General features: G+C 45.9%; 1 protein-coding gene across 1 annotated transcript; it reads left to right on the top strand.

Moving 5' to 3' along the window:
- The first annotated feature begins 1,123 nt into the window (after positions 1-1,123).
- LOC142563569 (uncharacterized) lies at positions 1,124-6,951 on the top strand. The gene is made up of 5 exons (XM_075674154.1): positions 1,124-1,300; positions 2,839-3,864; positions 4,381-4,449; positions 4,556-4,645; positions 6,645-6,951. Exons 2-5 carry the CDS (start codon positions 2,929-2,931, stop codon positions 6,711-6,713), a joined length of 1,164 nt encoding a protein of 387 aa, XP_075530269.1. The 5' UTR covers positions 1,124-1,300; positions 2,839-2,928; the 3' UTR covers positions 6,714-6,951.
- The last annotated feature ends 5,624 nt before the right edge of the window (positions 6,952-12,575 follow it).

The following is a 12,575-nucleotide window of genomic DNA, read 5'->3' on the forward strand; positions in this document are numbered from 1 at the left end:
GGCGGCTCTTGAAAGACAAAAGCCGAGCGAAACCGACGGGCTGTTCCCCTCAGGGTGACCGACCGCAGGAGTAACAGGAGCTGGAGTTGAGTAGAGACCACCCGCTGAGAAGACGTCAGGGCCCGCGTCGCGGCGCCATTTAGTCATGGTGTCGTTTTGCAGGCGACTAAATAAAGTTGTTTCTCTCTCTCTCTCTCTCTCTTGATAAATCTAGTTACATACAGGTACACCCTAAACGCAGAGTTGCTGCACCACCATAACACCAAAGGCCATGCCGATGATTATCGCAGAAAAATTCTCTTTGGACTTAGGACGTCCTCAGAACGCTTGTTCCAAACAATTCATGAAGGATACGTTTGGCGTGGAATGGGCGTTCTCTGACTACGTACACAGATGTCGAAGACTACAGCGCGGATCCGACGAAGACAAAGGAGGTACACAAAGTAGAACAGATGTAGCATGACTTTCAACAAAAATTTTTGTCGAAGATCAGCGCTGCGTCTGTGTATTTTGTATACTTTGTTTCCGTCAGTTTCCGCACTGTAGCCTTCTACTATGTTCAGCCAAGAAGTCCAACTAGTTATGCTACGTACTCGCATCGAGGACGGGTAAGGTAATTCGCCACGTCCTCGCCCGGGGGTTCATTGACTGCAGAGCCCTCAAATACGTGTCCTATTTCTTGATCCACAGCCCCCTGCTATGCGCCGTGTAGACTCGCACCAATGTGACGGAAATGAAATCCACAAGTCAATAAAATCGACAGAGCATCGTACTAAGACACGTATCATGATTAGATTGTGAGTGGCTACATTACGTGGTTGCTGATCACATTACCGTTGACAATCATCATGAGGTGGGTTTTTTTCAGCATATTCTTTTCTTCGTTAGAGGCTAAATGTCGCGAAAATGCGGGGTATTGTTTTGGTCGCCGCGTATTATTACCACCGACTACCTCAATACTGGTCTACCATTAGCAAGAGTGTAGCGTGCGCAAACAATATTAGCAGTGCTGGTGGTCGCCGGTTGATGGCGTCCGTCGCGTCGTACGCTATTAAGGGGCAGCGACTGTTCCGCAAACGTGCGGCCACATGCAGGAAATATGCATATTACCACGAATGAAATAGCTTGCAGGCGCCAATCGATGGGAATCCGACATGCAGTTGTACGAAGTCAGCGATATTTTACGTGGCAGACGTGTCTACACGCCACATTACCCGCTCAGCCAGGCGCAGTGCATGGGTTAGTGTCATAAGGAGGGCAGTGTCCCCAAACCAAGGTGCAGACTGCCGTAGTCTACAAGGTGAGCTCTGTTGCACTAGAATTTAAACAATGCGCATACTTTTTGCACCCCCCCCCCCCAATTCTTATTGCTCAGGGACGAACGTAGATCGGAAGGTAGGCGATGAGGATGCGTGTTACTTCGCACTGGGGCATTTTCATTTCGAGCGTGTTAACGCACGGTACAATATGTTTAAGCTTAGAAACCGTGGGGCCTCAAAAACAGGTAGCTATTTCACCAGCCGGAGACACAGTCTGGTATTCAAATTTTCAACCTGTACTAACACATGCGCATATCATAGTGGCGTACGGTTTTACTGGCTGCGGTCACAAACGTATCGGTTATTTAACGCTTTTCTTAGGTACCGCGTTACAAAAACTTTGACGCTGAAAGTAAGGTAAACTCGTGATGCGTAAGCTTGAATCAAATGAAGAAGCTCTCCCAAATAATGTGGCCTCTGTAGCTTTCGTTACACGACGTATCTGACGCCTCAGTGGATCGATTGTTCGTTTTGATGCGTACTATAACTCTAATGGAGTTTGCGTAAGGTATGAAAGCCTTGTACTTCAATATATGTGTGCCACCAAATGTATGCTACTTTGCTTGTAGTTTCCAAGGTTCTATGCGGTTCCGGTACGGAACTGTTTCTATCAAGAGCCGGCATGAAACCGAACGTCTCTACTGTCTGAAAAACGACCCTCCTACCTCATTGAAATATTAGTACGTTTTCTATTAAATTATTGACAGTATAGATTCGTGGAAGCGCTGGTAGTTCAGTGTTCGGATTGTAATGATCTATCAGAAACAATGAACTATTATAGGAACTTGCTTCCTTTAAAATTACTGACGCTTTGTATCGACGGCCAAAAAACCAACCCTTTGTAACAGCGAGTTCAATACGCTACTGTTTATCGGGTAAGCTTGTGCGCAAAATAAGCAACACTCAAGTCAGTCGTAGGGATAAGTGCAATCCCGGTCGTCACTCAGTGATACCTGAACTCTCGGGTCAAGTTCATCGGCTATTTGTCATGGCTATCATTTCATCAGATCTATCGACGCAATTTCTCTAATAAAAACCACGCACTCGAGCACATCGGGCGCCTAATGCCATTAGTCTACTTCGCTATAGAATCGGCGGCAGTATTAAAACAATTACAGATACGCTGGGCGTATCTGGCGTCAATTGATAATTGCATAATAGTGATAATCCTGTGGCAGAACGACCCCAGGCAAAAGGCAAAAGAGTGTACGCGTCACACCACTTCCTAGAACTTGCCGTGTTGGAAAGTGTAAACGTTGTTAATAACTTCAGTGTACTGTGAACCTCTAAAGTGGTGACACGGAATGCCTTTGGGCGAAATTGAAATAAGTGCAACTCTGAGCTAGATCATAAAATGTAACATCGTTCCCTGCTATTTAAATCTATGTCCTGAATAGTTTCAACACAAACTATCATCAGTAATTGGCTCTAGAGGTTTTGGTTGGCGTATAAATCTCATAAGCTAGATATCGATCGACATGTAAACTATAACGACTTCTCTGTACTTTATTTCTTGCAGACGCTCACACCAAACGTCAATATACACTGTCCTTACCGCCCTGATTTCTTGAGGAACATTCTTGAAACGTACTTCAGGTCACCTCGTAGTATGACATCCTTCATGAAGCAACACTTCAAGTGGTCTGGGCGTATCTGTCTGGTTTCTGGAGTTCCATTTGTTCAAATTTCTGGAACTAGCAAGGGACATAGAAGCAAAATGCCGCGGAAGTCCCTGTACCTATTCTATTCTATCTTTTGCTTTGGACTGTTCACTACTATTCAGGTGTTCTATTTTTATCAGATATCCCTGGAAGTTTTTGGTAATGTTCAGAAATTCACGAGATCCCTTTACGTTCTCTTGTTTGTCGTCCTTACATTAAAAATAATTGTGAATTTGTGTTGCGTTGCTGTTAAGTCACGTTCTCTTTCTGATTTCTTCAAGTCATCGACGAAGTACGAAATTGCCGTGGGATTCATTGCGCCGAAGCACTGCGGCCAATCCACAGCTTGTGTTGTCTTGCGGATTTTGCTGTCTCTGACATTCATCGCGAACGTATCAGCAAGCACTTACCTATCTTTTGAGTTTGTAGACCACCTCATGTGCAACAGAACGCTCGATGTGTTCTTAAAGGCAGTCTGCGTCGGTGGCAATTTCCTGTTCTACGTGTACGAAATGGTACACTTCATTCTCCTCCGACCATGCGCTGAAGTCATCCGGTTGTACATTCGGCATCAGCATGATCTTCTTCAGCCTGTAGTGGATGCTCGCTGCAACGCCCCCTTGGCCAAGCGTTCCAAGGATATCGAAATGATCAGAATGAATATCTGCTCCATTGTTGCACTCAAGGACCAGCTCAACGCTATATGGGGTTGGTGCATCATGGCCTCTGGTGCGGTCGTCCTTTTAGTCTCCTGCATATGCATATACTCTGTGTTCGTCGAGGAATTTTCGACTGTGCAACATCTACTCACGATTATGTATAGCATTTCTACAGCCCTGGACTTCGTTGATGTAGCCAATCTTAGCCAGCAAATGATGAACGAGGTAAGCAAGCGGGAAGTCTTGTGCTTTCGTGGCACTCTTGTTTAGTCCATTTCAGAACTCGTAGATGAAAGAGCTTATAAGTATGGACATTCTTAAATAGAGGGCTCTTCTTAACCTACCTGAATACTATAGTTATTGTCTCGTAAACTTGTTCTAAAAAAGTTCACCACTTGAATAAAGTAAACCTTGTTGAAAGTCAGCCAAGGAAATTTTTATTTGCAAACTTTGCAGTTTCTGCGCGTGTAGGAAGCGCTGATATAATAGAAAACAATTTCGAGACTATTACAATACCCGAAAACCTCAGAGGACATTAATTGTATAAGGACAATGTATCCGGGCACCGCAACGACAGTACTGACAATAAGGATTGTACTCGGCGGACAGGTTGAACGCAGACGACCCTCAATGAATTGTATGGTTGATTGATGCACAATTTGTGATGAGAGGTTGCGCGACTCGACTTTATGCAGAGTTTATAGTCCTTTGCATGTGATGGACGGTAGCTTTGTTTTTCAGATGAGAAAAATACGTCAAACGCTTCAGAGATCTCCAACTTACTCCGAAAATGGAGCCTATTTTAATCAAGTAGGTATCTGTAATCTTCCAACACTCAGTGGTGTGTGACGGGCGAGTGCTATAGGATCGCACGGAGCGGTTGAAACCAAGACCGCTGTTCTTCTTCCATTTTTAGATATGCCTTCTGAGGGAGTCTATAAAACCCAGGGAGATGGGCTTGTCCGGGGCAGGGTTTTTCACGTTTCATCTGCCACTGGTGGTGTCGGTAAGCCAGATTGCAATCATTTCTATTGATTGTTGTAAGTGGCGGTGCGGCCTCAAAACTAGACGTTCATTTGAGGTATCGCCAGCCGTTTGTGCGCAGGCGCGAGTAAGACCAGGCGCGAGAGAGAAAATCTCGGGGCTTTTGCTCCATGAACATGTGACTCTGCCTAGCCACTACGGAGGAAGTTTCCTAGCGCGTGTTGCAGGTGTTTGTCCTTAGGCGTGCCGGTATGCGTAGTGGGGTCGAGTTTGTTTACGGTCGGACGCTGGCTGTTGGCGCTCTAAAATAGCTGAAGCAGCGGGCACTAACGCACGATTTGGCGACCGCTGTGTCGCACAGACTGTCTCGCACCTGCGGCGCTCGTGCTAAGTCAGTAGTGGCAGATCATAGCTTTCTCGCGCCGTACGGCGATGTACCTTGTAAATAAGATCACAGATGTTTCTGTGGGAGCGTAGCGCCCGTAGTAGAGCCTGGGCCGCATATATTGAAAAACGTCGCGGGGCTAGGTAGTGCTGAACTTAGCATCACAAGTTGTCACCTGGACCTAAATATATTTATTCAATCATGTTTTTTACTAATTGTAACAACGTGTCATTATTTCGCGTTATTGGCTGCGCCTCCAGCAGGACACCAAAGCGGCAACGGGGACACCAGAGCTAGAACCCGGACTCCGTTGGTTGAGGCCGCGAAGGCCGAAGCGTGCCAGGGGGTGTTCGCACAAAACAATTAGCTCTCCACGACAGCCGATCTTTTACACCTCTGGCACGCGCAGGCTTCGGCGGCTCTGCCTCCAGCTTTGATCCCCCCCCCCCCCCGCCCCCACCGCTACTTCTGGGTGCCCTGGAGATCTTGCACCACCGGCTTTATTATAACCTCAGGTGCTCTCCTGAGGCCTCCGCTTGCCGATTACATGTGCCCTCCTGGAGCAGTGCTTGTAAAAAAAAATCCAATCTATCGTCGCGACGAAAAAATCAACCCGCGACTTATACAACACCAGTCAGGACATTGCCCCTTCAGACACAGCGGTCACCAAATAGGGCGTCCGCGCCCACTGCCTGACCGCGCCAGCAGCCAGCGGCTGAGCGTAAACAGACTCGACCGCACCTCGCAATGCCGGCATGTCTAGGGACAAACGAATACAACTCGAACTAAGAAACCTCCTCCGTACTGCCTAGGCAGAGTCATATATTCAAGGAGGAAAAGCCCCCGATTTTCTCCCTCGCGCCTGCGCACAAACGGCTGGCGATCCCTCGAATGAACGTCTCGCGCCTCATACCGCTGGCGGGCGGCTAGCACTAAAGAGCCCCGTGTGCAGTAAATTTGCAATACAAGGACTCTAAGCGGCGGCTTTTGTCCACATCTGAAAAATTTTTGTTAGCTTCAGAGACCGGTGTTCAACACACTTAGTTTGCCCCCATGGTCACTGTTTTTCGTGACAAGCATTAGTCCTCTTTATCATCAGAGTAAGTTTGAAACAGCATGAGTTTCTTGCAACTTGCTGCTCGAGATATTGTATCATTTACAACAATGCGTAAAGACTCTTTTTATGTTGTGGTTAGGATAATCATGCACCTGCATGTGCTCAATTGGCTGAACTTACAAGGCAAAAACCAACACGTGAGCAAAGAGTTGAACACCCTGCATGCATTGTAATTAGTTCTACCTCCTTCGAGGCTGGATATTGTGGCGGAAGGGTACGTTGCAATATAGCGGACATTCACGTTCTTTATAACTTATTCGAGCTACTTTGGAAAGAGCCATTGCAACTCTCCTACAAAAACAATAATTTGACTGTTTTTTTTTCTGTTACATAGTTTGTGCGATATGTCTATGTACATTTATCGCGGCCTGCAGGGATCACGAAATTAAGAAAGAAATGAAAACGTTAGAACAATTAAAGCACAATGCATGCCTATTGTAAACATTCCAGTTAAAGCATGTTTGGTAGAAATGAAAGATTTGCGTTATTTATTATCATGCCGTTGATGTTTTCTTGCAGCTTTCAGGTGCAGTCATCACATACACTGTCATTCTTGTGCAAACCAGCCAAAGTGTAAAGACTACCTGAACATGGCATTGTCGACATTGCTCTGTAAAGTGGTTCGATGCCTACGGAGAAGTTGCTGAAATGTACCAGAATTTTCATTGCATCGAACACATGACAAATGTACCCTGTTAATCCTATCAGAAGCGCTTAAGCGGCATCAAAAAGATCGGTACCCATATCGCAACAGTGTTCTTGCGGCTAGAGGGTATGTGGAATAAAGTCAATTACGTCGTGTCAAAGACAGTGACACGTTCACTGATTCGCAAGTATTTCTGAAACTTTTCTTTGTCGAGCTACATGAACGAATATATCTTCCTTGCTCCATTTCTTGAAAAAATTAAATTCTAGAGCTGTGCGAGTGAATACTGCGTTATGAATAATGATACGTGTACTTATCTTTATCGGGCGACCACGTTTCGCCGCCTAAGAAATGTTATCGCACAGCGCGGCACACGCCTGCATGTATCCGAAGTTTCTGGAAAGTTATCGATGCTTCTATCCGCTGTTTGTTGTCGCCGAACCTTGTGTTATCTTATTTCATCGCATGACGCGAATGGTGTAGAACCATAAAGAAAGAAATTTCAACAAGACTGGACACTCCCATAGAGCCCAGCGGCCGAATTGACTGTAGCGCACCAAGCGGATGGTATACTGACTCCTTCCGGTTTCGGTTCTGGGCGCGCGCGTTTTGAACACCAGTTGGTACACGCCGCGCCGGCTCCGCTGTTCGGCGCGGCATTTATTATTTTTTTTTTCGCTTCTGCTGAACCCCTCGTGGCCTTGGCGTGGAATTGTTTCATTATTTAGTAAAATTAATTGCGAACGACCTTTACGAGACTCCACCGAATCCGTCAGGTGCAATTTCATAAAGAAAACGCAAGATGTCTTCTGAAATGATGAAATCTTTATTTTGCTGTATGTAAATACTCGTTCCGGGCTTCTTCTACATTCATCCAAAGTTGGGGCACCAGGTAAGCAGCCGTCGTTGCCGTACGAAGCTCCACCGGATGCCACCAGCTGAAAGGAAGTAAATTACAATCATGTATCATTTCGGTATATTGACCTAACAGGAGTATTGCGTGTAGAGGCGAAGCGTGCGTAAATGGTGAATGAGAGCATTATAGATAAATTCACTTTTACGTACGTACATTTCGCAGCAAAGACTCCTCCCAAGCAATGCCATAAAATCTGAACGAAACATCCGATGTTCAAGCACCCCTCCCTTCCGGGGCATTGTTTCCTGCACTTTAAGTGCGCAAAAACACGGGTGACTGCCCGTTTCCAAAACAACTTGGCCTCAGTCGACGCGATTGTACCCCAAGTACACAAAGGTGGCTACAACACAGGCTCAGCCAGACCATGTTACACGCTCGCAGAATGCCGTGTAGTCGCACTCAAGAGAGATTCGTGGGTGCAAAGCCTGTTTTGAGTCGCTCAGAATACAAAAAATGTCATGTTCTTGAGCTCCTCCGTGTTATCTTTTACACGTCCTGCCGGCGCATGCAAAACTCCCGTGTTATCACTCTCGGCAATCGTTCATCGCGTTTTCGACAAGCGTGAGTACCGAAGTAAGGTAAATGTTGTTGCAGGGCTATAAAATGCGTCACAAACTTGTCCCACTAAAATTCAGTACACGCAAAAGTAACTCACTATGGCCAGCTTGCTTTCTTGCTAACAGCTTCACAACCCCAGGCACGGCGAGCATGCCTCAAGATATCCCGAAAAGTTACCAAATAAATCACAATACTTTTTCGGGTCAGAGAATGCGTCACGAACTTCTACAGTAAGATTCAGTACACGCGAAACTAACTGCGGCACACAGCCGAGCTGCTTTTCGCTAACTGCGCCACTACGCCGAGAGCGGCCACTGTGCTTGAAAAGTACCCCAAAAAGTAGTGAAATTAGTTACAATTATGTCTGGGGTCAGAGAAAGCGCCAAAACTTGTCCCAGTAAGATTCAGTACACGCGAAACTGTGTCACACGGCCAAGGTGCTTTTCGTCAGAAAGCCAGGTGCGGCGAGCGTTCCCAAAAACTACCGAAATAAGTTATAATTATGCTTGGGCTCATAAAAAGCGTCGCAAACATCTCCCAGTACGAGTAATTAACTCATATTAACTAGGCTTGGACTGCGGAGCTCTTTTTCGATAACTGCGTCACTATATAGGTTCACTTTTGTGCAGTATGCCTAAATGTGCTTGAAGTGGGTCGCAGACAGTGAAACAAAATTCCTCACCTTGGTGTAGTCCAGTAGTGCAGCGGTGCCGTGTCGAAATGCAGACTGAACACAAGAGAACGCCGGGAGCCCAAAAAACGGGCTACATCCAAAAGAGACGGGTCGCTGAGCACGCGCGCTTCACATGCGCAGCCGGCCTCAGCCTACTTCTGCGGCTTGTCTGGCGCATGACGTATGCACGCGCGTCTGGCGCGCTGCTATCTTGTTGCTAGGTAACGCAACAAAAATAAGTTGCAAAGTATAAGTTCATTTACACGCAAAACTTTTTCACTTTTAGTGGGAAAGAATAAAAAAAATGAAACGTTTTCTGGAAGTTTATTTCACATTCTTTTTTTCTGATGCTCGCGTCAACTAACGGATGGATTTGAAACTAGGCGTGACGTGTTTCCTGTTGCCAGTTTTTGAAGAGTGTCCGCTCTTGTTGAATTTATTTCTCTATGGTAGAACTTTATGGAAGGGACGCGGGTCCCAACGATTAGTCTGGAACGTTCGACGACTGCTGTATAAAAGCCGACGCGCTTGACCCGCTCATCACATATTCGACGATCGCCGACCGTGTTCGCCGCTATCGTTGTGCTATAAGTGTAGCCTGTTTTTGTGGGCACAGGTTCGCCCTATAAAAGTTAGTTTTGTCTTTCACAGTATTGCTACGGTGTTCTTCGTCACCAGCCCGGGACATCCGCTCATCACATATTGTCACCATCACGTGACAATATGATGTGTGCCGTAGTGAGGGACTCCGGAAAAATTTTGAATCCGTACATCTGATTAATTCTGCCTGTGTAACGTGAACACAACTCACGCTACAGTTAGGCTTTTTTTGTATTTCGCCCCCATCGAAATGCAGCCTCCGCAGCTCGAATTTGATCCCGCGCCATCGGGCGTACCAGCACCAGGGGAAAGCCACTTCTCCACCGTGAATAGGAGAAATTGAAGTAGCCCTATAACACAACACTGGTTACATTGCTCAGTTGAGAGCTACGTCACTTCGTAACTGGAAACAGTGCGTTGAAATTCTGTAACAGGGGTCTTTTGAATGCGCGCTTCCTTATAATAGTGTAGCACTTACAACGTTACCACTTACTGTGAGTCTAAAGCTAACTTGAGAGTAAGGTACATGTCGTGAGCTAGCCTGCATAATTGCTGCTTAATAATGCAGTACAGAACACTTTTTCCCCTTCACGTGGTCAGAAACTACTGGATTAGATTACAGCCTAATATTTCATATGTATCACAACATGAAGCTATAAAAGAACTAAGCACAGATCATTTTTATGTGACAGTTTCAAAGCACGGAGAACTGGCGTGCTGAATTCCATAGATGTTGCTGTCAAATCTCTGAACATTGGCATTCGGAGACATAGGAGACATTGTAATTGTATCGCGCTTAAAAATAATTTAAGTAACACTACGTCCTGCCCACTGCCACTAACATTGCAGTCTGCTAAATTAGGAACAATAATAATTAGGACGCTAGCCAAATAAATTTGTCTCAAGAAAGTGGGAGGGAATTTACCACCGTCAGCAAAGCCGGCCTAGGCAAGGGTGAATGGCGTATTTAAATACAAGCGTTATACAATATTACAAGCGCTGATCCTCGACTGCAAGTAGAATTATGCAAATAAGCCTTCTCACATCATAAAACTACTTCGATATTCATCATTATCTCTTTTTACAGAGAAAAGACAATACCATTGTTATCCTTTGGTTGTGATTGCAATTTCTCTCCGCGGCGCTCAAGAGTGGTGGGGCATTGCCACGTTATTTTATTGCGAAAGCAATACTGCTCGCACTTTCGGCCCATCGGTGATCGTGGCGCCTCCTTACACAGCTGCGCGTCACGTGACCGTGTGACATCCCGCCAGACCGAAAGACGGGGCCCCAGCTCGCGGCGTCAATGGTGGAGGCGAAGCCTTGCGCTCCGCTGCTGCGGCGCTACCGAGAGAGGGCGCTCACTGGTGTGACGTCACGCTAGGAGGATAAATGGGGCTACAGCTCGGCTCCTCGCAGTGGTCGGCGCGCTGCCTTGCGCTATGTCAGATATTGTGTACAAGGCGAGGCTGGAACGATCTGCTGCGGCCAAGCGACGGCGCTTGGCTTTCGCAATCTTCCAGGCTTAACCAAGCTAAGCCTTCAGCCAATTTTTTTATTATGCGCGTTTAATGAGGTGTTCGCACCAGTAGGTGGGACCAGCTATGTATCAAAGACTTTGCAGATGCGCACAAAATAACGTAAATATGAAGGTGAAGATAAGAGAAAATTTTCGCTGACTTCATTAGAACAGTTCTCCCAGACAAACAAACCGGGTTTTAATTTGCTTTGGGAAATTCTTTTCGGCACTGACATTTCTCTGAATTTGCGTCCTGCACTACTTTCGCAGAGGTATCATCCGCGTAACTCACGAGGGCATGGCTTAGTCAGTTTAGCATCAATCTCACTATTGTCATCTATTTATTTCCTTCCATCTGAGTTTTCGCTCCCATTTGTCCAAGTGGTTAAGAAATTGTTTCCTGCAATTTGTTGAAAATCTGAACGACCACTGATTTTGTGCTTAGCCCCCCCCTCCCCGTGACTGTAATATAGGAAATTAAGTACGGATGATCGTCCTGAAACGTTCAAACTAGACCAGAGTGGGAGTTTAACTTCAGAATGCATGTGGCCACCTGTAAGCTCGTCATGCCTGGACCGCTGAAAAATTTATACCGCCAGGGCCACACACATTCCGGTTAGAATTAGCTAGTAATGATCTCTCCAGTAGTCAGCACTTGTCTGCTATGGCAAGACAGTTTCTTTTCTCAGACTGCGCCGATATTAACGACTTAAGCGACTGCAAGCAAACAAGTGACAAAAACGACTTACCGTAACCCTACATTTCGGTGAAAGTTATGCCTATGACCTCACCGTTAGCAAAGGTCAGGTCATAAGAGACCTCACCTTTGCAAGAGACAGTTACTCGCTTGCGCGATCGATGCGAAAACATTCCCTGACAGAGGCCAAATCAACCTACACTAAAGAATGTGTGAGATTTAACTTTTGCTACCATATCCAATGTTGGCTCATAAGACTTACTCGGGTGCCGCGGTAGGGCTTCGCAACTATTTTTGGAACTAAAATTTTTTATTGAATATCGGCGTGCGGCTTTGCTCATGTATGCCTTCACGCCTGGCCACTAGCTGAAATTCTTCGCCACAGCAGTTGACTGTTAATGACGAAGTCAACTCAGTCTTCGTTGCCGTATAGGACTACTCTCGACGGCTCAAAATGGTCAACCTGAGCGAAGTCGTTGCAAACAATGGACTTACATTAAGAGCTGTTGCTGAGTTTGTTCTAGGTACTGTGGTAAATCTATCAGAAAAGCGTGTTTTGCTTGCGTTTTGATTTAGTATACTGTTTGTCTATTCCATGTGCTTGTTTGAAAGCTGGCATCCTTTAAAAATGGTAATACTGTTCATACACGCACTATGGGAACGACTTCCTTGTTGCTGCTGGCGTTGGGAGTTTGTTGAGTATTTCATCACGCTGAATAATCACTCACTTATTATACAGCAATCCAGGTTTGGAAGGAACTGCTCCGAGTACGCTCATTGAGAATGAGCGTGAAATACCAAGCATAAAAAATTTCATGGTTTTAAACATCAATCAGATTAT

The sequence above is a fragment of the Dermacentor variabilis genome, chromosome 11 (genome assembly GCF_050947875.1).
Source record: "Dermacentor variabilis isolate Ectoservices chromosome 11, ASM5094787v1, whole genome shotgun sequence".
Classification (NCBI taxonomy): domain Eukaryota; kingdom Metazoa; phylum Arthropoda; class Arachnida; order Ixodida; family Ixodidae; genus Dermacentor; species Dermacentor variabilis.